At 38.8% G+C, this 27253-nt stretch overlaps 1 protein-coding gene across 8 annotated transcripts in view; it reads left to right on the top strand.

Moving 5' to 3' along the window:
• Positions 1-27253, top strand: part of LOC106969548 (contactin-4) — an 884673-nt gene that overhangs the window by 728161 nt on the left and 129259 nt on the right. For all 8 annotated transcript variants that reach the window (XM_027042504.2, XM_027042501.2, XM_027042502.2 and 5 more), the window contains 2 exons: positions 10882-11018; positions 14987-15116. In XM_027042504.2, the coding sequence (XP_026898305.1) occupies positions 10882-11018; positions 14987-15116 (267 nt within the window). The remainder of the gene's footprint in view (positions 1-10881; positions 11019-14986; positions 15117-27253) is intronic.

Below are 27253 nucleotides of genomic sequence, written 5' to 3'. Positions count from 1 at the left end.
GTGTTATTTGAGTTGCTCAACTAATTGAATACAGTTATTTTCACTTCCATGGTTTTCTTTTAAGTGAAATATCTGTTTTCAGTATGTTATGGAGGTATGAAATGTTCTGTAACCAGGAGTTGGCATAGTACTTCCTAGTGGGTCAAAGTTTTCCTCCAATGGAAAAAGAATACTCCAGAATTACCATTCTAGAGAATTGAATTTGTCACTGGCCCTCAGCCTTGTGCAGTAAAATGTTTTGTTTTGTTTTTTTCCCTTCAGGGATCCTGCCCTGGAGATGAAAATCAGATTCTACCAGTGTTTCCCTTTTAAATGGAGTTATCTGCATCCATGCATGGGGGAAAAAGCAGAATGAAATTTGCCTGCTTTCTGTAGATAACTCAGATTTTTTCTCAGTTGTCAACCACCCTTGGTGTTAGAAGCTTGTCAGATCAGTTGACTTTAATAGTGTTTGGCTGTTGTATCTATGTTTATTCTTTTGTTTTTCCTCAGCTAGCATATCAGTGACACAGAAATTATCGAACTGTTTTCATTGTCACAGGAGGGATTAATTATACAAAAGTGCTTGGCTGTCATTTTTTTTTGCCTCTCATTTTTTTGGTCTCTATTGGGTTTTCCCAATGCTGAGTGCCTAATATCCAGCTGTCTAGATCTCCAATTTAAATGAGTTATTATAATTAAAATCACTATGTAGATCACAAAAGGGGAGAAAATAGCCTAAGTCACTTATCCATGAATGTTCTGCCTTTGTCGACAAGAGAATTTCTCACAGTGTTCAGATGTGCTGTGCTCAGGGATTATAAACCATGGGTTTGAGTTTAGAAGCTTGCTTCTCTTTTATGGTTCCAAGTTATCTCGTTCCGTTCATCAAAGTCTCCACATCAACCATGCGTATGCTAACTTCTGATCTGGCTTAGCAAAATGGCAGTTTTCCTCATCTTGCACTGAAACCATTTAACCTTGCTCCCAAGGCCTGCTGGGCTTGATTCCATTGCTCCCATCTTCCCTGTGTCAGCATGATGGAAGCCCCTGTTCCTGGTTGGTGTGCTCCCACTCTACCTGTGTGTTTAGATTTGCATGTGCTACTCCTGTTTGATATGTGTGAGGAATTAAAACTAGTTCATATATAAAACATTTTACCCTACCCTATCTTCCCATTTTATTTTTGCCATGACTTATACTTGACCAGTGTGGTCTAGTCTTTGTTTTGTGTTTTATGGTTAACACACAATGTTACATTAGTTTCAGGTATACAATATAGTGACAGGATAAGTTTGTACATTATGCAGTGTGGTCTAGTTTTAATCTGCTGTTTCAGACATTTTTCAACGTGAAAAACTTTCTACAAATAGGTCTGTAATTTTCAAGAGTAAAATACAATGGGTCTTTGTTGCTAAAGGTAGAAATTTTCCAAAGTGATTTTGATATATTATTAGTTCAACAAATATCTTTTTTCATTGCCTACATATTGTGGTGCATCCCGTTGGATGGTGTAGGGGCCGGCAGCATGAGGCAGTGAAAGAATTCACTGAAGGCAGAACAAAGGAGATACAAGCCTATTGAATACACTCCAAGGGAGCAGAGGGAAGGACATCAAAAGAAAGACTGTCTGCCACAAGGCGGTGGTGAGGGGCTATAGTTATAGGGCAGAGTGGGGAAGTATGGGAAATGTATACAGCTTTCCCTTTTTCAGTAATCTTAGGAACTGTGACTGGTTGTAAATGGTCAGTTAGGGCCTATGGCTCTTTCGAGGTGATTTGCTTAATGAACCTGTTTGTATTCAGCTCAGTGGTCACTGTGGGCCCTTTTGCCTCAATCAAGTTTCCATTGCTCAAGGCTGTTGCCCAAAAGAGGCCCCTACACATATGGCAGAACATGTTAGGCACTAGGGCTGCAGGACAAATCCCTGCCCTCAAAGAGCTTATATTTTACTAGAAGTTGAAAGACAATATACTATTAAGCAAATAAATGAACTATAAAATTTCATATTGTGATAAGAATTATAATGAAAGTAATTAGGATGTGATAGAAAAAAAAAAAACCAGGAGCAGAAGAAAGGCTTCATAAGATATGGTCATTAGGGAAGACTAGTCTGAGATTTGAACTCTGAGCCAAAACTTGAAGGATGAGAAAGAGCCAGAGTTTTGAGGGAAGTACATTCCAGGCAGAAGGGAAGGAGTTGCAAAGGCCCTGAGACAGGAAACTACTTGACACGTTTGAGCTGCATCAAGGAAATCAATATAACAAAATCTTCGTGAGAAAGGACAAAATTGTTGAAGCATAGGAAAGCAACAGATTATGCGGTACTTTATGAGCCAGGCACAGAGTTTGGGTTTTATTTTGAGTATAATGGGAAACCACTGGAAGATTTTAACCAGGAGAGTGATTTAATATGATTCTTGTCTTTAGAAGACCACGGTGGTTGCTTTGTGGTGAATAGATGATGCGGAACCCAGAGCAAACACAGGACAACCGATCAGGGAGCCATCTAGGTGAGAGATGATAGTGGCTAGGACTCAAGGAAGGAAAATAAATAGAGAGACTTGGATATATTTTGAAGGTAAAACCAGTAAGACATTCTCATTCTAATGAAACCAGTTTGTAGATGGAACTGATTGCCAGAGTTTATGTAGCTGATTTCAGTTTACATAGTAAGACACAGAGCTAGGTTCCAAATGCCATGCTTGTTCCTTCATGCTGGAGGTTCTTGTACTTCAGTGTGAATCAGAATAACATGGAGAATTTATTAAAATGCTGAATATTGGGCCCTACCTTCACAGGTCCTGATTCTGTAGAGCTGGGGTGAGACCCGAGAACGTACATTTTTAAAAAGTTGTATTTCAGGGGCGCCTGGGTGGCTCGGTCAGTTGAGCGTCCGACTTCGGCTCAGGTCACGATCTCACAGTCCGGGAGTTCGAGCCCCGCGTCGGGCTCTATGCTGACAGCTCAGAGCCTGGAGCCTGTTTCCGATTCTGTGTCTCCCTCTCTCTCTGACCCTCCCTGTTCATGCTCTGTCTCTCTCTGTCTCAAAAATAAATAAATGTTAAAAAAAAATTTTTAAAGTTGTATTTCAGTAACGCTGATGCAGTTTGTCTAGAGTCCACACTGTGTGAACCATTACTCTGTGCTAAGCTGTATGCAAGTGGTAGGTAGAGTGAAACTGAGATTACATTACACACAGGCAAGGGTGTTCTGGTTCTCTACAGAGCTACATAGCTCTACAAAGCTCGCTGTCACATCAGGCATTGTAGCCAGTCTACACAGACAAAGTAGAATGAGGGCGTTAAAGTAATTATCTTTGAAGAAGGGAAAGGAAAGTACAAAATGGATTTAATTCACTTGATAATTACTCATTTTTTGCCTCATTGTGTCTGTATAGTCACTTCCTTTTTTTTTCACAAATAGACCAATAGTATTATAGTCATCATTTAGAAGAATGAAGTGTGAACTAAAAGAACCTGATATTTAATAGCTTTTGTGTAATTCCTCCTATATGTAACAGGTGTTAAGAGAGTAAAATCCTCTTCACCATTAGGAAATAGAGAATATAGTATTTGAGCAGGCTGTAATACATAGAATCCTGTCACGTTTGAGCTGGAAGGAACTACTACGGCCAACCCCTTGATTTTTATAAGTAAAGAAAATAAAGCCCAGAGACATGAAATAACATACCCAAGATCATAAAGTGAGTGAGAATCAGAGCCATGGCTACAACTGCCCTTTCTGTTATAGTGCACATGTTATTTTTCCTGCCAATAAGACATTTTAATGCAGTAGATAAGGGGAAAATCCATTAATCATCCAGATACTTTTTCTCCATATTTTCCCACAACCAGTGTCATAAATGAAAACATCCAGATGAATAATTGGCTTTCTTTCTTCTTATTTTCTAAGGTAATCAACTGATTGAGTCTGAATGAGCTCTTTTTATTTTCCATTCCAAATTACATATATGGCTGTATGTCTAAACCTTGTATGCTATGGTCCTTTGGCTCAAATGGCAAAACCATAGGCTTGATGGCTGTGCGAACAGTGTTTGAGTATCTCTAACGTCATCAACAAGTGAATACAGAAGCATCATGCAGCACAGCATACTAATTTCCCCCTGGATATGCTACATGTATGTGATCTCTAGATAATATTCGGCCCTGCAAAGTGGCTTAAAGGACATAGTGACCAAAAGATGAAAACAACAGATAAGGTAATTTCAGAGTAGAGCAATAGTCTGTTTAATTGTCCTGGACAGAACTGATACTGAGACCCTCAGTTACCATCAGTGCCACTAAAATGAAGCCAACAATTTTTGTTCTGTCTCTTTGTCTGGTAGTTCCACTAAATTGGCTTGCTGTAAATTTCAAGAGGTACATACTGAGAACGTACTGTGAATAAGGGTCAGTGGGAAGTAATGCAGAAGTGGGGACACAAGGTCCTTACCCCAAAAGAAGCTTCAGACTAGGGAAGAAAAAGTCACATCAATATATTGAATTGAAATTCAATTCAATGTCTTCACTCGTTGAATTGAAATTCAATTCAATGTCTTCACTCGTTATTACCATAGAATGCAGAGGTACTGTTATAATTTTTATCCAGCAAGGAATACTGTTTAAATATACTTGTAGCAAGTCTTACATAAGTAGATTCATTTATCTGAAAGTTTCTGTGCTTATCTAAAGTAAGAGTTCTCAAACTTGTGGTTTCAAGATCCCTTTTCACCCTTAAAAATTATTAAATGCTCCAAAGGATTTTTGCCAGTATCTACCAGTATATCCCATATTAAAAATTAAAACAATTTAATTTAGTACTTTTTATTTTTTATTTAAAAAAATTTTTAATGTTTATTTTTGAGACAGAGAGAGCATGAGCGAGGTGGTTGGGGGCGGGGGGGGGGGTGGTGTGCTGGTGCAGAGAGGGAGGCAGAGAATCGGAAGCAGGCCCCAGGATCTGAGCTGCCAGCACAGAGCCTGACATAGGGCTTGAACTTGTGAACTGTGAGATCATGACTTGAGCTGAGGTTGGACGCTCAACCGACTGAGCCACCCAGGCTGCCCCTAATTTAATACTTTATTTTAAAATGACCTGTTAACATAATTAACATATTTTAAGAAAACTGATTATATTTTTTCACAGAGAAATTAATAAGAAAAGAGGCATTGCTTATGTGTTTGCAAATCTCTTTAATGTCTGTTTTAACAGAAGAAAGCTGGACTCTTATATGTGCTTGTGTGTTCAGTCAGTCATGATGTATTGTTTTGCTTGAAGTATATGAAGGAAATCTCCTACAGATAGGTAGTTGGAAAGAAAAGATGTCATGGGCTCTCTGAAAGAGACCTAGGGAATCCTAGTGGTCCTTAGACCATACTTTGAGAAACACAGGTCCAAAAAATGCTCACATCACCACTGATGGTAAGGTTGCACATGTTTTCAGAACCTATAGATACAGCATGGGTGTTGGAGGCAAGCAGGCCTGCGTGCCCATCCTAACTGGACCCCTTTCTGAATTGAGACCTTACTATTTCTGTGCTTCATCTGTAAAATGAGGAAAATTCCATTTAACCTACAGGTTATTATGGGGTTGAGAAATAACAAATATAAAGTGATGCTGATGAGATACCCCATAAATACATAGTGTCAGGGCTTGGTGGTATTTTTCTCAGAAGGTGCATAGGGGAAGGAGCAGGAAGGGATAAAATCAACCCAGTAAGACCAGATTCTGAGAATCACTAGGTAGTGATTAAGTTGAAAGTTAAAGGGAAATTAATCCATGTTAGGCTAGAGTAATAGCTTGTTTTTTGTGAGCAAAAGTGGGCTTAGTGAACCAGCTGTAAGGCCTTACAAAAACAATACAAGTGATGGCACAAATCAGGCTTTTTGTGCCAAATGAACTGTATGTGTTCAGAAGGATTGTGATTGGTCGATCAGGGAAGGCCTCATGGAGGAGCTGTTTCTTCAGAGTAAAAACAGGTTAGGGATGGAGGGGAGAGAAATATTCCAAGAAGAAAAAATGATAAGAACAAAGATACAAGGAAGAACTGACTTATTGGACTTGAGGATAAAGAAGACCCTTATTTGATGGCAGCTATGTATTTTCTGGGCATAGTTGGAGAGAAAGTAAGAGAACTGGGTAGAACAAGATGGCAGAGTACTTTAAATATTAGCCTAAAAATATGAAATGGTAGTAATGTTCTCTTGGTATGTATAACATTTACAGTGTGCAAAGCACATTCATAAATTTTGTCCATTATCTCACACAGAGACTTAATTCCTCCAGTCACATCTGTTGTATTTATTAGTGAATACCTATTAATAGAAATATGCTTGCTCTTGGCTGCCTTCACATAGTCAGCTTTTATCTTTTGTATCGAGTTTATCATTGTTACCTTTGAGAGGCTTGGCCTGATGATATTGTCATTTCCAGAAGCAAAAGTACAGTACAGAGGTGAAGAGACCCTAAGTAGGGGTGTCTGAGTGAAGCACAAATTAACAGAGAACCTGGGAGACCCAAGAATTCAGTTAGTTCAAGATACAGTCTCAAGGGGCACCTGGGTGGCTCAGTCGGTTGAGCGTCCAACTTCGGCTCAGGTCATGATCTCGCGGTGTGTGAGTTCGAGCCCCGCGTCAGGCTCTGTGCTGACAATCTCCAGGCTCCAAATCCAAGACAAGATTTAGATGGCTTCAGTGTAGTATTTTTCAAAGTGCATGTGTTGTTTAATCATCAAGTTCCTTTTTTTTTACATCAAATTCTCTATGTTTAAAACAAAGCAAGCCTTCTCTAGTTGAAGAAAATACCTCCCAAGAGACCTCAAAGCTTTGCAGAATTGAATTTGAAACCCCCATAGTAGGATGCTTTCCTGCCGCCATGTGTTGAGTGGACGAGAGCCTGAAGTCAGAGGATGGGAGATGATAAACACTGAACAAAGATCAAATTTGGACCCTACCTCGGGACACAGTATAAGTATTGCTGGTTAAGCTGGTCTTTCCATTCAGTGACTTCTGCAAATGGGAAGTCAGGGGTTTCAGAGGAGACTATAAGGATAAGTTGGAATACCCTCTACAGTAAGGTTTGAAAGTGAATAGTTCAAGTGCTAGTGCTAGGAACATTTGGTTTCAAGGTGAAGATAATGAGAATATATCAGTGATTCTGTGAACAATCCAAACTTCCAGTCTGGAGATAAGGATTTGGGAAGCAGCTATCCATATTTATATCCATATCCATACCCAGGTGGTAAATTGAATCCAAGTGATTATCTTCAGGTTTATAAAACCCACTACTAATAAACTTCTTAAGCAATATTATTAGTTAAACCTCTGTATTCCCTGGAGCTGATTCATCTTCTCCAAGACTATGTAAGTAACCAGAAATAATTTCGAATGGCCACTGGATCATCTTTGCAATAGGGATTTAAATGCTTTTCCCCAGCATATGCTTTCTTTTACATTTTTAAATTTCTAAGTTCTAGGCTCATGATGGCATTTCTTCTTATTAGAAATTTTTGGTTTTGGAGAATCAGAGATCTAAGTTGAGATGTAGATTTGAGAATTGTTTGGCCACTGAGTTCAAATTCAATCCATCAGCAGTATAAATTCTTATTGGATATGATGCTTACATGATTCCATTGGCTGGAATACACAAAGATTTAGGTAATTTCTGGCAGTTATTTTATAAAAGATTGAAATGAAAAGATTGTTCATCTATCCAAGAGACTAATGGTGTCACAAGGTCAAATCCTACATAATCATTTAACCTTATATTTGAATTTGTAGCTTGAGAACAAGATGAGATGTTACAGAGAAGGAATTCTTCTGTTTCAAATCTTGAAAGAACATGAAAATAGATGGTTTAATATGTGGATGTGATTCATTCTGTTTAATACGTGGGATCTACATATATTACCCAAAAAGGCATTTAAATACAACTTGGTTTCTGAAATACTAGTGCTATACCAACCTGTTCAGGTCTTACTTAAGAGTTACTATTTATAAATGGAATCATAAAAGGTAGTTAAAACTAGATACTAAGTAATAAATACCTTAGACCATATGCATTAGCCAACATATATATATATATATGTTATATATGTATATATATATGTTCATATATATATATGAAATCATGTTTTCATCATGCTCTAAAGTGGACCATTTGTTATCCAAAGACTTTGAACTAGGTGACCTGAAGAGATATGGAGAGATATAAACAATTTTCATCAGTCACAGACTGCATACAAGAAATTCACTCACTTAGATCTGATTCATCCAGTCTAAGTGAGTGACAGACAGCAGAAATCTTCACTGCGTGGGCATTTGCCCTATAGATCTGAAACTGGCATGTTAAAAAGTAAGATTATCTCATTCTTTGCCATTTATATAATATGATATTCTTTTCCTGATCCTGGGCCCTTGTCCAGGTATCACCTCAAAAGGAATATGTTTTTATCATTTCACATTTGTCTTCTATGAATTAATTTTACTTAAAAACAAAGAAAGTATATGATGATGTCTTACATCAGCTGAATTAGTGTGTGATTTCACCTTGACCAGCACAAATAACTACCAGTGAGCATTCTTGTCAAGCACCTTAACTTCCATAAGCCTGTTGGAAGAGACAAAATGAGCCCATGGAAGTCGTTAGTTAGAACTTTGCAAGGTGTTTGCAAAATCCTCTCAAGACTCTCCCTGCCCTGCCCCATCTCTTTTTTGAGTGTGGGATGTCAAGGCTTTGCTTCCATTCCAGGTTTCTATATTTTTGAAAGAAAGCAACGAATAAGCTCAAGTGTTGCAGGAAATCTGTGACATTGAAATCTCAGTCTTTGCACGTGGTTTTGATGTTTCCTTTTTGAACTACAACTTGACATTGCTTCATAAGTTACATTTGCCCTTCCATTTATTTTTCCCTCAGTCTCTTTGAAAAGTTTGGCTTAGTTGTTAATATTCCACATAGATTTCTGTAGCTTTTCTTGTTTGCTTTGTTTTCATGGACTCTGTGGGGGGTAAATATTCAGCAGGTTGAATGTGAAATCAGGCACACAACTGCCATTAGCCCTATCAGGGTTACACATCAAATTCTCCAAGCAGAGAACAGAAAAGGTATCTACCTTTTGAGCTCCCTTTGCATGAGCAGCAGGAAGATACAGAACAATGGCAGACTTGCAGCTCTTTCAAGGATGAAGGTTATAACCTTTCATTGAAATTAATGCTTGTTGATGTTACAACTTTTTTTTTTTGAAAATCGACCCTTTCAGCCTCCCCTCCTATGCAACAATGCATCATCCCCATCAGTAGAAGATTTGTAAAATTGTGTTTTGCTCCTTGAAAAACATGTATTTGTTTGTAGATGGGAAAAGGAGAAAGCAATATTTATTCAAGGACCTAGAGACCTCTGCTGGTAAAGTGACTTGTTGAGTGTTTTTCTAGTTTTGTTTATTAGTAAGTAGGTAAGATAGACAGCTTAGCCTCAACACTAGTAATTTCCTTTTGAATTAAATTATAGATGATTTGAAGCCTCACTCAATGAAGATTCTGAGGTCAAATCAGACAAGAGACCTGTTAAGAATATTGAGTAGCACCTTCTAATTAAATACTGATAACAATTCTAACTATTAGGTTTCTGTTGGTAGGCATTACCCTACAGAAATTGTCCTGTGAGAAGGAAACATTCCAGAATGATAGCTGTGGTTCTCTTCTGCATGAACTTTGGACTAAAGGTCTTCTACTTAAGTACATTTGCCATTACAGTTAACAAAAGCATGAATTGTGCTGTAGGCAAAGCTTGGTATTTATGATGACATTTTATGGAATGTGGAATTAACATTGTCTTTATTGAGAACAAGGAGAAAAAAAGCATGATTTCAACTGAAGCATGAGAAAGGTGGCATAATTTGGGTAGTGGGAGTGGTGTAGGATGGTGGGCTACCTTGAATTCCACAGTGGTAGACTGTGGGCAAGAGATGATTTCCTATGAAAGTTTTGGTAAAAATCAGGACTCATTCAGAGATTTGGGGTTCTGGAGCCATACTCTTGTGTATAACATTCTATCAATATGAAATAAGTCAATAGTAAACAATGATGTAGTCTAGAAGGAGAAAGAAGTCACAAAATTATCTATATAGTATGTAGGAGTGAAGTGTATTAGTTAGCAAGAGACTAAGCTGCTCTAATAGAGAGACCCAAAAATACATTGGCTTAAAAAAAGTTTATTTCTTCCCCACATATTTCCCCCACAATCTGCTGGTGAGTCTGGGGCTACTTTGCTCTACAAGGTTATTCAAAGTCCAAGACTGATAAGTCTGCATTTTCATCCTTCGTAGCTTCTATCTCTGAGCCCAAGACTATTGCAGTTGTCACTTTTTTTTTCCCCCATCAATGGTATGGGGCAATGAGATTTCGGGGCAAGTATCTTTCAGTAAACAACTTGAAAATTGATCTCACTACTTTCACACAGGTACGCTGAGCTTGAACTTAGTCACATGGTTACCTCCAATTGCAAAGCAATCTGGGAAACATAGTGTGTATCTAGGAAAACATGCTCCCAGCCAGAAATGGTGGGGCAGTGTGGGATATTTCTCCTACAAAAATGGTAAAAAATAGCTACTTGGAGGAGAGGGACAGTTAATTTGGCCATATGGCAATGCTGCTTTTATTTTCTGCCTTTAGCAATTAAAAGACCAGTCACATGGGCTGCAAAAACAGGACATTCAGAGTTGGACATAGAGTGGGTTGTCTTCTAAAAGTACCCCTGAACTCTTACCCAGCCTTGAAATATGCATAACACCTGGAAAAATAATTTTATTACAAACCTACTTTTGTCCTTCGATTTCATGTGATAAAAATAGATTGAACATATACTGAATGTACATCTTTTCTTTGCTTTCTGAACTGCTATAGCTCAACCTAATTGGATTCAAGAAATAAACGATACACATGTGGCCATTGAAGAAAATGTCTTTTGGGAATGTAAAGCAAATGGAAGGCCCAAACCTACATACAGGTGGCTAAAAAATGGTGAACCACTATTAACTCGGGTAAGCCAACTGATGATAATCATATTTTAGTATTGACTGTAATGTTTCATGTGACCTCATTGTTATGGAAACAGGAAAATGATGAGTTATTTAGAAAATAATAAGCAACCAAGTGTTAATAGCAGAAAAAGTGGAAGTGAATGCAGTTGATACATAGAAACTCCATACATCCAGTTCTTCATCCTTGTTCAATTAAGCTTCTGTACAAAATCTTTGGTTTTCATAAATTAACATCTTTGGCTGTACAATTGGAAAGTCATGCAGAAAGTCTGGAACATGTAACTGTGCTAAGAAACAAATTTGTATGTGTTCTATATAAGAGAGAGTAAGACCTCCCAGCATACAAATTCTCCTCTCAATGTGGTTTTGTTATTCTCTTCTGTTCGTGGAGACTTCTGGACAACAACATGATGTCCAATAAGATCACCATCAAAACACCCATTCTGCCTCCAAACACTTAGTAATGACATATGCAAATGCAAGATTAATATTTCTGATGCAACAGAAATAGAACAAAAACTGAAAGTGATTACTGCGACTGGAGGCACTAGACTGTAGGCCTGAGGGAAGGCAGTGGTACCTGACAGCTTGGCTTTAAAAAAGCAAAAATCCAGGGCATCTGGGTGGCTCAGTCAGTTAAGTATTGGGACTGCAGCTCAAATCATGATCTCATAGTTCGTGAGTTCAAGCCCAGCATTGGGTGAACACAAGTCCTGCTGTGGTTGAGCCCCACTTCTCTTTCTCCCTCTCTCCCCTTTCTGCCCCTCATAGGTATCTCTCTTTCTCTCTCCCTCTCTCTCTCTCTCTCTGGTCCTCACTAATTTGTGCCCTCTCTCTCTCAAAAAAATAAAAAAGCAAAAATCCTCTCTGGAGACAGGATACAATATCCTTGGAGTAAGGGCTTGGGGTGTGCATCTTCCCCACCTATTGCTCTCTGGTGAAAGAAGCAATCACACACAGTGGTGCAAGACAGGTGGAAAGTCTTGGGCCAGGATTCCCACTGGCTCTGGGCTGAGAGCTGCAGTAATTTGAGTGTCCTCACAGGTCAGGACCTCACAGAATCCATGAGCAGATCTGCTTCTGGGCTGGTGACCCAGGGGATGAGGTAGAACAGCGACAAAACTGCTGATGGGAATAAAAACAAACAAAGAAAAATAACTCCTTTTCACAAATAAGCCTGTAAGCCAATATTCCAAAACATTTTCAAAAAGTTATTTTTTAGAAATTTGAACCAAACAATAGAATGGTCTAACAAAGAAATAGGAATGAGTCTGTTTAGGATGCTGAAAGAGTTAAATAAAGAACTTATGTCTATGAAAATAAACAAGATATTTTGAAAAGTTAAGCAGACTGATGTTTTTTTTTTAAGTTTATTTATTTATTTTGAGAGAGAAAACACAAGTGGGGGAGAGGGAGAGAAAGAATACCAAGCAGGATCCGGGCTGACAGTGCTCCATCTGAATGCTGGGCTTGAGCTTATGAACCGTGAGTTCCTAGCATGAGCTAAAATTAAAAGCTATATGCTTTAAAAAAAAAAAGCTATATGCTTGGGGCGCCTGGGTGGCTCAGTTGGTTGAGCATTCGACTTCAGCTCAGGTCAGGATCTCATGGTTAGAGTTTGAGCCCCACATCAGGCTCCATGCTGACAGCTCAGAGCCTGGTGCCTGCTTCAGATTCTGTGTCTCCCTCTCTCTCTGCCCCTCCCCCACTTGCACTCTGTCTCCCTCTCTCTCTCTCTCAAGAATAAAAGCATTAAAAAATTTAAAAAAAATAAAAGAGCTGTATGCTTAACCACCTGAGCCACCCAGCCCCCCCCCCCCGACAGATAGACTTTAAAAGAAGAAAATGTTAATTTTAGAAATATGTAACCCCTGAAATGAAAATTCTATGCAGACTATTCATTTTGTTAGGGGGAAATGATAGGTTATAATAATGTTTACAAAGGATTTGGAAGGTGTGATTCTCAAACATTTAACAAGTGCTAACCTATCCTGCCACTTCAAACACATTGCCTCATCTGGTATTCACAAGGAACCTTATGAGGTAAGTACTATTGCTATGCCCAGTTTACAGACAAGGAACCTGCCTTGTTTGCCTGAGGTCAGAGCAGTTTGCCTAAGGTCATATCCATCTTTAGTAAGTAATAGAGCCAGGATTCAAATATTGAAGGTCTCCTGGATTCAGAACTAACTACCAAAGTTTGCCTGAATAAGGTTTTCAGAATTGGTTATATGGAAAATAAGACTTAAGGAAAAGGAGGGGGAGGGAATATGGCCCAAAGGGAAGAAAAGTCCAAATGCTCTTTGAAAATAAATACTTCAGTAGTCACTGTCTTTCTTTGTGTTTTCTAAAAACAGACTCTTAGGCAGACATTTGTGTTCAGGAGGTATGCTGGGAAAGCTCTCAGAGCCTCACCTATGAAGGAGTCAGAGAAGCCAGACTGGGCAGAGGTTAAACAGTGGTGCGGTTTCAATATAAGCCTACAGGGGGAGCTCTGGAGCAGAAGGCCCTTCAGAGGTTCCCAAGTTAGAGGCCAAGGTGGGGAGGGGGGGTCCTTTGTACCAATGCACCAACCAGGCATTGAATTTGGGAAGTTCTTTCTGCCAAAAGCATTACCCAGAGAGAGGGACCCAGCTGTGAGCAGTCATCAAACTTAGCAGCTTAAAGAGTAAATACCTTGGTTCTGAAAGAGCATCTGGAAAATACTATGAGAATCTCCTATGAGAGAGGAGACATTGACATAATACAGGAATGCTCATCTAAGGGAGCAGACCCTGATGACAAAGAACTAGGAATGAAGCAAGGGGAGGATGAGGAGGGCCTTAATAAGAATGAGGAACAATTGTGTCCAATTTAAACTTTTCCTGTGGTATTTTCCTACTGAACTCAAATGTTCCTGAAATTTGACATTTTCCTCAGGCCCCAAGTTAAGAGGCAGGTTTTCATACTCAGATTTCCTCCACCGTAGGCGGCCCAGTGAAGAGTGCCTGCTGTGAGCAACGGTGGGTCATCAGTGCACACAAAGCAGAAAGGGGACTGTCGCCCTGTCACATACTCCTCTCCTGTCCCTGGAAGAGCTCCTGCTGACTCCATGATTCTCCCAATTATAAAAGCCAAACTCAAACCACTAAAGTGTAGGTACCCAGATAACCAGCATTTTCCTCAATTTTATTTAACGTGAGGGAATATGGGTACCTAGATTTGATCAGAGCCTAATAAGGTGTCTACCCTGCTAAATTGCAACCCTGTGGCCAATAGAAAACCAGTACTTCTTTTTATCTTATATTTTTTAAATGGCAGGTTCCTGGGGAGGAGGAGATCCTTTTTGGGACTTACAAAAATTGAGAATTCAAATTAGGTATCCTCAGGCTGACAAATGAGAATGGTCTTTTGTTCAGTACACTAACTCTTCTTTCTTCCAATTGGCCTCCAGAAGATGGTCCTAAGCTTAGATTATGCCACTGACATCAACCAATATTAAATATTTGTCTCTGCTTCTATAATCTATAATATATAGATTACAATTCTCTTAACCTTCAAAGTGCTGCCTCCTCATAATCTGAATGTTTTAATACTCTGAAGTAAATATGGTTGTATTCCCTACCCTCCTCCCCACCCCACCTCGCCCCCCAGTCAGCACAAAGCCTGAGAGTACAAAAGCATTTTAAATTTCAAGTCCATCTATTTTAGAGAGGATATTAATCTGAATGGTTTCACTATTGAATCAATGAGAACTCCAGAGAGTCCTACAATTTAAATTCCATTTACCAACTGATGTACAAGGTTGTTCCATTTAGCATCTGACCTGCCACAAATTTAGTTGACAGATAAATAGATCATGTAATGTAAATTGCTTATATGATGGCTATTTTCTTCTCATTAAGCCCTTTTGATATAACATGTAGCAAAATTGCCTTAAGGTCTCAGTTGAGAAGGTCATTGTTTTGTGTTCCTCTTTTCTTTCACAGGATAGAATTCAAATTGAGCAAGGAATGCTCAACATAACAGTAGTGAACCTCTCAGATGCTGGCATGTATCAGTGTGTGGCCGAGAATAAACACGGAGTTATCTTTTCCAGCGCAGAGCTTAGTGTTATAGGTGAGTATTTATCCTGGAAAGGAAAAAAAATTTAAGTCACTAAACTAACACGTGTTTTGCTAAGCATGATGTTCAATCGAAAAAAAAAAAAAGGTAAAGAAATCTTGAGACCAAAGATATTGCTCGAGGGAAAAGTAATGCATTCTCCAAGCAATACCAGGGACCACTTTCTTTTTTTTTTTTCAATATATGAAATTTATTGTCAAATTGGTTTCCATACAACACCCAGTGCTCATCCCAAAAGGTGCCCTCCTCTATACACATCACCCACCCTCCCCTCCCTCCCACTCCCCATCAACCCTCAGTTTGTTCTCAGTTTTTAAGAGTCTCTTATGCTTTGGCTCTCTCCCACTCTAACCTCTTTTTTTTTCCTTCCCCTCCCCCATGGGTTTCTGTTAAGTTTCTCAGAATCCACCTAAGAGTGAAAACATATGGTATCTGTCTTTCTCTGTATGGCTTATTTCACTTAGCATCACACGTTGCTACAAACAGCCATATTTCATTCTTTCTCGTTGCCATGTAGTACTCCATTGTGTATATAAACCACAATTTCTTTATCCATTCATCACTTGATGGACATTTAGGCTCTTTCCATAATTTGGCTATTGTTGAGAGTGCTGCTATAAACATTGGGGTGGGAATGCAAATTGGTGCAGCCACTCTGGAAAACAGTGTGGAGGTTCCTCAAAAAATTAAAAATAGACCTACCCTATGATCCAGCAATAGCACTGCTAGGAATTTACCCAGAGACCACTTTCTAAACCAGCCTCTACTGATGCTTCCAATGGGTAACACAGTTCCCTTGGCACCCATTTTTATTCCTCTGTCAACCACTGTTCTAATTTGAGCAGTTTCTGAAATGCTGTGGAATCTTGATATTGTATTGATTTGCTACAAAATTCAGCTTGGAAGGAAGAAGAGTTGACTTGGTTTGGGAAGGTTGCTAGGAACAGCTGGCAAAGTGCGTCTTGTTCTTCCATATCTGAATTTATCACCGTATAGGCAAGTGGTCTGCCCTCCAGCTACCTCTCACCATATGACCCATTTTCCCTGCTCTTCAGCTGCACTGACAGTATTTGTTTCACATCTTCACCATCCTCCCTTCCTCCAAGGGCCACTGGAGCATACTGTTCCTTATGCTTGAAATGCTTTTCCTGCCCTTCATTTCATTAACTCCTTCCCTTCTTCCATCTTCAGATTCCACTGTGGCTCCCTCAGAACGTCACACCTGGCCCCATGCCCAGAGCAACTTCACCTCTTGCAGATTTTTTATTTGCCTTGTAATTGTCCTTTGTAACAGATGCCACTGTTGCATTTTACATTTGTTGTGATTTTTCTGTCTTTTTCTCCTGTTGCATTTTAACTTCCCCATCATGTCAAGGACCATATTTGGTTTAAATCATTATTTTAGGGGCTCCTGGGTGGCTCAGTTAAGCATCTGATTGTGGCTCAGGTCATGATCTTGCAGTTAATGAGTTGCACATCGGGCTGGGTGCTGACAGCTCAGAGCCTGGAGACTGTCTTTGGATTCTCCCTGCCCGTCTCCCACTCATGTTCTCTCTCTCTCTCTCTCTCTCTCTCAAAAATAAATAAACATTAAATTATTTTTCATTATTTTATTCTCAGGACTTAATGCAACAGGGAAGCACATAGTATGCACTCAGTAAATAATGCACGTAGGAATGAATGAATGTGTTAAATTATGTGCTAAATGTGTTAAACAGTTAAGAGACTGTTTTTAAAAATGAGGTATGAATTAAGTAAATATATCATTGAAAGTATAAGGGCACCTGGGTGGCTCAGTCGGTTGAGTGTGTGACTTCAGCTCAGGTCGTGATCTCACAGTTTGTGGGTTTGAGCCCTGTGTTGGCCTCACTGCTGTCAGCACAGAGCCTGGATCCTCTGTCCCGCTCTCTCTCTCTGCACCTCCCTTGCTTGTGCTCTCTCTCTGTCTCTCAAAAATAAATATGAAACATAAAAAAATAAGACAGTATAAATTAAATGAATTGGCAAACCTCTGGACATTTAAAAAAAATCCAGGCTATCAATTTGTATGTGTCCCATAGAAAAATCTTGGCTCTGAATTTGGGATTTATCTAAAGTACCTAAGCAGTAGTTCTTAGGGAGAGTGTAATAGAAAGATTATGAATGAGAGAAAAGCACACACCGGGAGCTGATATCATAAATTCTGATGATTTGACCAGTTTCAGAGTCCAAACTTTTTCTTCAGCAAGGTGTTGTTTCATGCCTAGCATGTAGAGCTTACATGGGCAGTAGATGCTCTCAAGATGAATGTACTTCTTCCCTGTGCAAGTTAACAAAGGAAGGAAAAGCTTCCATGACTGTTCTTGTCACCAAGTTCTTTAGCTTGGGCCAATATCCCATAAAAGACAAGAATATGTGAGAGTTCATGGCGCTGCAGCCCATTTCAGTGAAGCCTAAGGACACTCTGCATCTGGAATAAGCATGACCTTTTTGGAAGCTGCTACCTACCTCTCATTCTTTTAACACTGGGAACAATAATTCCAGCTTCCTCCAGGACAAGTACGATAGTTTCACCCTGTGCCAGTTGGATCTGATTATTGGTAGTTTTAACTGACTCTTTTTGGAGCACAATTCAGCACGGTAGATTACTTAGGATTTTCTGCAAAAACAAATATGTTGTCCATTAAACATTAAGCCAACTAGTTAGAAGAAGAGCTAAAACTGAGGGTATACAGCCTAATGAATGAATCGCATTGTCCTAAGTCCCTCTAGATGAGTGCTTTCCAAATTTCAACTCTGAGAACCCCGTTACAATTTTAAAAGATTCTGTAAGTCCCTCTGTTAAAATAATAAAATTTGATAATAACAAATGACTGTACATCATGGCATATAATTATGAGGTAAGACCGAGAATAACTAGTCCCAAAAGCAGAGCTGGAAATGAAAAAGACTATCAGATTATTTTTATCTAGAGCACCTACCCATAACTGAAAACAATAGAGTGTATATGAGATGTGTGTCTGTGTATCTACATATACATTTATGTATATATTCTTATGCATGGATGAAACGTAACAGTTTAAAACAACTCCTTGCACACCCTTCTCCAGACCCTGTCCCCTCCTCCCACCAGGGTTCAAGGGCTGTGAGTTGGGAATCGCTGCTCCATCTTTTACAGAGATTTGTTTCAAATCACTTCCAACTGGAACTAATTCCAAATGAATTCTTGATCTGAGTCCTTTCTTAAGACTTTCTTATGTGCCCTGAGGTCAGCAAGCTAGAGCAGTGAAGATAAGAGGAAAATGCCTGAGAAATTATTTAACCATTCTGATCTCAACCATGTTGAATATGAGAACAATAAGGCATGTCAGGAAATGATACAGGACAAACAGTGGTAAAAATAGTAAAGGCTTCCAGAATTCAGGAAAGAGAGTTTGGCTGATGCACTGGGATGGTCAGCTGAGCCTTGAACAGTGATTTATATTTGGACAGACAGAAAGGAGGACAAGGAATATTCCAGATCAGAGTCAAATGGCCTTAACAAAGGCTCAAAGTTATAAAACATCTGGATGGTTTCTTACACATAGAGAACCCTGGAATGTTTTCAAAAATTTTGACTCAAATACATAAAGTATATGGGCAAAGTTTTAGATAGATGGAAAACTTAATTAAGGACCAATTTTAGAGACTCTTGAGTAACAAGCTTAGAAGTTCCTTCTTTAATATTCCATTTTCTCTTCCAAAAAATCATATTAATATACTCGAAGTGAATTGAAGGACAGTTAAGTGTAAAGTGAGTAAATCCCTGAAGTTCATTTTAATTGAATGAGAGAGAAGACATTTCACTATTTTAAAATACACATAAATTAATACTGGTTAACCTGGGTAAGCTATAAATATGATTGTGTTCCACAAGTCACTTTGTGTATTACAGAATAGTAATAATTTGACTCTTTGGGGTCAAATGACTGATTTGTTATTACCTTTCTTAGAATCATGGTGAATTTGAATAAAGAAACACAAGAAAACTTTATTATCAGGAAGAAAAAAGTCAGTATGTTGGTTCTAGCTATTGATCAAATATCAGGATCTCCCAACATTAGAGAGGAGATTCCCTTTCAAGCTAGGTAATAACCCTAGAGTCATGAATAAGAGATGGTTAGGAAGCACATATTTGATAGGCTTTTCCCTTGGTCTTGTTTTATGTGTTCTGTCTGAGTATTTAATGTGTATGTAACATATCTATATTTAATGGATTGAAACTGCTAAATATTTAACGTAGGTACTGGGTGATTTACTCACTGGATGGAAGAATAACATAGACTTTTACCTTGAGGTCAGTCTATTAGAGTAGGCCTGGTTTTGAGTACATCAAATAGAAAATGTCCTTGTTTGCGGCAACTGGGTGGCTCAGTCAGTTAAGCGTCCAACTTTGGCTCAGGTTATGATCTCACCGTTCGTGAGTTTGAGCCCCACATCGGGCCCTGTGCTGACAGCTCAGAGCCTGGATCCTGCTTCAGAATCGGTTTCTCCCCCTTTCTCTGCCCCTCCCCCACTCATATTCTCTCTCTCTCTCTCTCTCTCTCTCTCTCTCTCTCTCTCTCTCTCCCCCCTCTTAAAAATAAATAAAACATTAAAAAAAGAAAAAATCAAAAAAAAAGAAAATGTCCTTGTTTGTAATTGACCTGTCACCATTGGTATGTTATTATTCCTCAAGGCATCTGTTCCCAGACTTTTTCTCCTGTATTAACTTATGTCGTGGAAGAGGTTAACTGTGTGATGTACCCCCGTGGACATCCCTGGGGTGCTGCACAATTTGCTGGGTGATGCCATCATTCTGTCCTTCTCTCCCACTCATGAAGGTATATTGGAATTGGGGTGAATACAGTCTGATAACCACGGGGAACTTGGATCTTCTATAAAATGTAATTTTAGGGATGCCTAAAGTTAGTATTAAGGGGTGCCTTAACTTAGTCGGTTAAGTGTCAGACTTCAGGGCAGGTCATGATCTTGCAGTCTGTGAGTTTGAGCCCTGTGTTGGCTCTGTGCTGACAGCACAGAGCCTAGAGTCTGCTTCAGATTCTGTATCTGCCTCTCTCTGCTCCTGCCCCACTTGTAGTCTGTCACTCTCTCTCAAAAATAAACAAACATAAATTTTTTTTCATGTAATTAAAAAAAAGTAAGTTACATATTTTCTTGGTAAAAATTTAAATTTTCTCCTGCAGCGTTTCTATTCATGTTTCATATCTGTGTCCACATACATGATCCTCTTGGTGTCAGGGACTGCTGATTGAATTGCCAACCTTGAGATTTTTTTGTGATGCTCCAATTAGAATGCTTATGCTGTGTATATAATCATGGGGTAAGGACAAAGGACAACTGAGGTCCCAAAAGCAGAAGCAGGGATTGAGGTACCTCTGAGCCATTGAAGGAATATTCTCTAGGGAGAAGCCTATAAAAGAAAGCAAGATAGGAAAAGAGTGGAGGAGCTGCGTAAGGTCATGGTCGCAGGCAAAGTTTAGCCTATGTCTCATCCTAAAGAGGGATATCTGGACCATAAACTGCCTCTCAGTGTTATTCCTCCCTGGAGAAGGGAGATTGGCCTTTACTGAAATCTCTGTTTATCAGTCCATCCCTGGGCTGCCGGTTAGGTGGTAGTAGCATGAGCAGTAGGGGTTGGGGTGGTGATGTGGGTGCAGATGGAGGAAAACCTCCCAATTTCCCAGGGAAGGGGGCAGCTGAGGTGGTAAGCAGCCAACACTCACAGCAGGTGGGGCCAAAAAAAAGAAAAAAGAATCCATGTGAGGGTACCAACAGCATTCTCTACAGAGAACAAGTAATTGTACCAGGCTGAGACTGTCTGTACCCTAATGGAGAGCTAAACTAGTTTTCTAGAGTATCTTTGATTTTGAAATGGGATGAACTATCCTAAGAGCAAGTAAGTCTTTTGAATATGACCTGACTTTGCCAGGACTGCGTAATGGAACAGAAATAGGTTCTGCCTGAGGAATTTGTGTCTAATGCTTCAGTACTGTGAGGATTCTCCTGGCCTGTGTGGTAGAGGGCATGTGACCCTGGAAGGACGCTCAAATACCATTAGGGAACTGATGGTCCAATTAAAGTGAGGTGGAGGCTTGAGCAATCATTTGGTTAATTTGGCATTTATCCAGATGATTGGCTCTCAAATTAGGAAAACATTAAGACTAAACTAAAAGTTATTTCACAGGGGCTTTCACAAGTGCTCATCTGCATCTGACTCTGATTTCTCAGCTGCCTCGTTGAGCCAGATTACAAAATAATCAAATGTGCCGAGTGTGATCAGCATCCAATGAGAGGACAAACGCCTTTCTTACCCAGATGTAGTCATCTAGGCAGAAGCTTTACTAAAATTGTCTTGAAAAGGGAAAGCTATCCACCTGGATGTCAAATTTGAAATTTTTAACAAGTTACTACGTCTCCCTTTATCAGTAAAATGAGGCTGCCATTATGTACCTTATTGCCCAAACCTTTCTTAAAGCCTAGAAGTGTTTGTAGAATTATCAGACATGTTTGCTATTGTTAACTAGTATCCATACCAAACTCTTGCAGACGGCCACCAAATCATTACCAAACCCCTTTTCTGTGATTCTCACATTTTGCTGATTAAAATCATCTGGGGAGCTTTTTAATATTCTGATACCCTACCATCCTCCAAATCAACTAATTCAGACCCTGGGCCTAGGTCCCAGGCATTAGTCCTTAAAGTTGCCCAGGTGTGATTCTAGTGAACGACACAGTTTGGGAACTACTGCGCTAATTGATCAAATCAGAAGGCCATTACTTTTTCTATGGTATTCTCAAACTTTGCCATGCATCAGAATCACCTGGAGGACTTGTTCAACTACAGACTGCTCAGTCACCACCCCCACCCCCCGAATTTCTGATACGGTAGCTGAGATGGGACCTGGGGAGCTGCATTTCTAACAAGTTTCTGGGTGATGTTGATGCTGTTGGTTCTCACACTTTGAGAAACACTGTCCTGAAATAGGAAACTTATCCTAGGGTGTGTGTGTGTGTGTGTGTGTGTGTGTGTTCTCAGTATTCATTGACTTCTTGTTCTTAGCTTGAAATTGGCCATGACGGAAGTATTTACACCACAGAAATTGCAAGCACTAAAAGCTGAATTCTTTGGTGTTTTCTTTGAGAGCCATTTGTTCAATATCTACTATCATACCATCAGGTGGTTTCAGAGTAGTTTAAGAGTATAAACATCCCAGATTGTTTTTCCTGAGTAATTCTGCTTCATTATACGAAGGCCTAACTCTAGAAAGGATTGAGTGTCCTAAGCACAGGCCAGGAAGGTCAAGAAGTCATTTACAATGCCACTTGAAGGGAAGAAAGGGATGCAGTATCCAGGCAAAAGCATCATGAGAAGAGAATTTCCTGTTTGAACTGAATTCCTGAATTCTCTCCTACAACATATTTATTCAGCAAATACTGACTAAACATCTACTTTGTACCGAATGCTGTACTAGGTAAGGGATGTATAGATCCATAATACACAGCCTCTGCCTTCAAGGAACTGATGATGTAGTGATCGCTAGTAACAAATACTACCGTGTCTTAACCACTGGAATTCTAGGATTCTCACTACCACATTCTAATGACTCTCTTTTGTTCATTCAACAATAATTTCTATCTCATAAAAAAGTTACAATCAAGTAGGGCACTGTTATACTATGTACTACTTGTCTAACCAAGGACATGAATCTGTATAAGTGTTTACGACATTGTGCCAAATGTAGTAAAATATCACTAATTTGGACTCATATAAGGAGGTTTACCAGCTGAAGCTCTTTAAACATGTAAGAATGATTTTTAGTCAACATGTTAATTCCTGTATAAGATATGATGTTCTAAAATGGCTTTAAAATGTTTTGCTTGGAATAAGAAAAAATTTTTCCACCCATGTCTCCACAGTTAATTTTTGTCTTTCCAAACCTTGTATAAAAAGAAAAAAGGCTAGGCCTGATCATACTTGTTGGCAGAAAAAGTGTTGAGAGATCTTGAAATGGTTCCTATGCTCAAAACTATTTGTCAGTTACCGTAGTGCCTGAAATGCCAGCATTAAAGAAGTATTTCTCCTCTAGATCAGGATGGATGAGATACCACTACTCAGCAATAAAAAAGAATTAACTGTTGATACACACAACTTGGGTGGATCTCAAGAGCATTAGGCTAAGTAAAAAAAATCTCAAAAGGTCACATGCTATATGATTCTGTATATAAAATATTCTCCCCAAATGACAAAACTGTAGAGACGGAGAACAGATTAGTGGTTTCTAGGCATTAGGGAGGATTAGGCAGGAGAGAGCTGAATGTGGCCATAAAGGGGTTGCACAAGAGAAATCTTTGAGATGATGGAATGCTTCCATATCTTGATTTCAGAGTAGTTTTTCAAGTCTGCATATGTGATATAATAACATAGAACTAAAGACACACATTGTACCAATGATCACTTCGCTTATTTTGATATTTTATCATGCTTACATAAGATGTAATCCCTGGGAAAAATTAAGTGAAATACACAGGGCCTCTTTATCTTTCTACCTGTCCATCAATAATTATTTCAAAATAAAATTTTGTTCAAACCACGATGTATTTATTTGGCTCTAAAAAGCCTCCTTGTATTTCAGCATAAAGTCCCCTGATAAGGGTGGTGGTACTCGTGCAGATAGCAGAGAGGAGGAGTAGGTATGAAGTTGTTACTCTAGGAAAATATTGGGCTAAGTACTTTATGTACAATTCATGTATTATTTCATTTATTCTTCAAAACAACTTTGTATCAAAAAATATTATTATTTTGTTTTAAAATAACCTTCCCAAAGTAACAGGAGCCCATAAACCTAAGAGCCACCATGGTAGGAGGAGACCTGGGTAAGCAGGGTATTCAATGAATTAGACCAAAACAAGCAGCGCATTGGCATTAGGGATTTAGAAAGGAAACATTATGCTGATATTAGAATAGAAATAAATAAAAACTCTTACTTCAGAGTTTTGTTGAGTCTCCTTGTGAATATCATCCCTGATTAGGGCTGATTTTGAATCCGCTGGTCTGAAATAATGGCCCTAGAAAAAAGAAGATTCCCACCATAACGGGCCTTCTAGGTTATCTACCCAGCAAGCCAGAAAAAGCTTAGGGGTTTAAAATCTGATACCAGTATTATCTCCCCAGTGGTGAAAACATTTCAATGAATGTATGCACTCTAGGTTTATTTTTATGGAATGATGAGGTAATAGTCAAAGATAATAGATAAAGGTTAACATAATCTAGAATTCTGAACTTCTAAAAGGGCCATTCTGAATAGTCTCCATCAATTGGCAATGTTCCAAGTGACGTTTCTGCAGAATAACTGCAATAGAACTGACATGCAGAATTACCTTTTCCTCTTCAATAATAGAGTAAAACATCACACTCAGTATGTTTCCCAAATGTGACTCCCACTGCACATCTAGCTAAGGAGTTATTCTTGTTCTCTCTCTTGAAAAATGTTATGAAGACACAAATCTTCTGTTTTCAAGGGTTCTGTTGGCTACTTTAAATACCCTTGACATGTGACCAAGAGTCCTTTAATTCACTAAAACCAAACAGTTGAGAATTGCAGAGAGAGCTTCTTTCAGCCGGATGCTTCTCATAGATCATGTAATGTTAATAGATTAAAGACCATTGATAAATAATAAAAAGTTGCATTTCCCAAATGGAAGAGGTCCTACAACATGACTCGTTCCAACACTGAGAGAGCAGTGCCCTCTAGTAGTTGATGTAAGAAATATTATCCTCTAAGTACATTAAAGTTAGCAAATGAGGATTTCCCAGTATCAGAGCTACTCTCGGACTCAAGTGGGTAATTTGACAATTGATTTTACCTTTTCTGAGCTATTAAGAACCTACTGAAGTTTCACCTTCAATGTTTACTAAATTTTTAAGTGCCAGCAAAGGTTGGGTTCTAATAGTGCTCAACTGGGGACCTTACCAGTAACTTTTAAAACCTAATTTCTCTGTGAATGTCAAATTTAACAGGCTTCTTTCACTTAAATACAGGGTACAGACAGGAAAAAAAGCATCATCCCTTACATTTAAGGCCATCTTAGGTACAACAGATGGTTACAAAATGGCAGAATGTTAAGCAAACCATTAATGAGTCAAGTATTCAAAAACTGATGAAGGTTTGATAGTTTTGTCCTAGAGAGCACTGCAGCTTAATGTGGCAACTGATAGATTTGCAGGTACAATAATAGAAGTAAATTAAGCAAATTGAGTAAACAAAGGGAAAAGATTTGAATTTATAACTCCATTTTATTAGTGAAAGGTATTCAAAGCCACTCAATCTCTAGGATATCCAGAAGATAATAGGCACATAAACAGTACAGGAAAAATGTTTCTGAAACTGGAAGGCATGTTTTCTGTCTTCTGTGTGGCTGATACCATGGTATTTTAAGTCTCGTAAAAGCAATATATAGTTTTTTGACAAATACACCCATGTGTTGTGCACAGTTTGATTTATGTAAACTCATTTCAAATGCAATTGCAGAATTCCTCCTGAACAGATGAAAAATGTCTGCCTAAAGTGATAAAAATGTGTGTGTAGAAAGACACAGTTTTAAGAAGGGATTTTGATATGATACAAATTTGTAACTCTATTTCACAAAATACCCTTTTTCAAAAACTTCTAGAAATTTGATTTTTTTTTTACATTAATATGTCAACACAGTGTTTACCTAAGATGAGAATGAGTCTGTTCTGCTACAAGAACCTTTCTGTGTTCATATTGGCACGTATGGGATTGGTAAATGGGGGAATGTGCCAGTATAACATAAATGCTGGCTGTGTTCATGGATTTCACAAGTGGTAGCCATTGACCACAGAGCCCACTAACTCAGACCAACACAGATAGTTAGCCAAGGCAAAACTATGTTACCCTCGATTCCCCTGACCCACATTGTTCCTCTTGGCTCAGTGTGGCCGTGTATTGTAACACAGCAGTGCTTATAGCATGGTTCTCACGAGCCTTTCTGCAGGTTTTACTTGTTTCAAAATCTTTCCAGTTTTACTTGTTAGCTTGAGCTTAGCAGCCTCAACTCTTCCTTTAGTCTTTCATCAAACTATCTTCACACATACACACACATTCTGTTTTGTTTGTTTGTTTGTTTGTTTTTGTAGTATTTATTTGTTAGGAATTTCACTTGTCTTTTTAATCATGCTAATACATTTACTCAAGTGGCTTGGGGGGGGTAGTTAATGTTTTTGTTACATAAATATTGAGTAGGTCTGTCCTGACCCTATCTTTTTTATAACAGTATAATTTTTATTATGTGACTTTGCAGATCATACTAGGAATACATTTACCTCATTACAGCAGAAACATCTGTACTTGCACACTATTAATTACACTTGTCATTATAGAATTATGCTTCAAATTATAGACTCCCCTCATGAATCCAAGGTACACAGATCGAGATATCAATTGCCTACTAGATTCATCTATTATTTACTTTCACCTTCACATAGTAAAACCAGCCCCATGCATATATTGCATCACCCCTTCCAAACAGTAACCTTCCCACTTTTATTTCTTTCTAGACAATTATAGAAAGTCTTTACACACTTAATAAAACACTTAATAAAAATTTAACTTGGTTTCACTGAGGTTTTGTTTTGTTTTGTTTGTTTGTTTGTTTGTTTTTACATCACTAGTACATGGTTTGGGTACAATTAAGAAACTGAGGGCTGCCTGGGTGGCTCGGTCAGTTAAGCGTCTGACTCTAGATTTCAGCTCAGGTCGTGATCTCACAGTCGTGGTATCCAGCCCCACTTTGGACTCCACGCTGGTTATGGGCCCTGCTTAGGATTCTCTCTCTCCCTCTCCCTCTGCCTCTCTCTTTCTTTCAAAAAGAAAAGAAAAAAAAGAAAGATAAAGAAATTGACCCCCGTTCGCCCCACCCACATACATACACACTCACTCTCTGTCCTTCTTTAACTAATTTGTCTTTAGTATTTACATTTCACATTTAACACAATCTGAAATCTTAAATTCCATTAGGTCAAACTGCAGGGAATCATGGATATTAACTATAGTAAAGTTAAGCTTCCATAAGATGAATCCCCACTCCAA

Source organism: Acinonyx jubatus, chromosome A2 (assembly GCF_027475565.1).
Source record: "Acinonyx jubatus isolate Ajub_Pintada_27869175 chromosome A2, VMU_Ajub_asm_v1.0, whole genome shotgun sequence".
Classification (NCBI taxonomy): domain Eukaryota; kingdom Metazoa; phylum Chordata; class Mammalia; order Carnivora; family Felidae; genus Acinonyx; species Acinonyx jubatus.
Note: the sequence above shows the minus strand (reverse complement) of the source record. Positions and strands in the feature narration are given on the sequence as shown.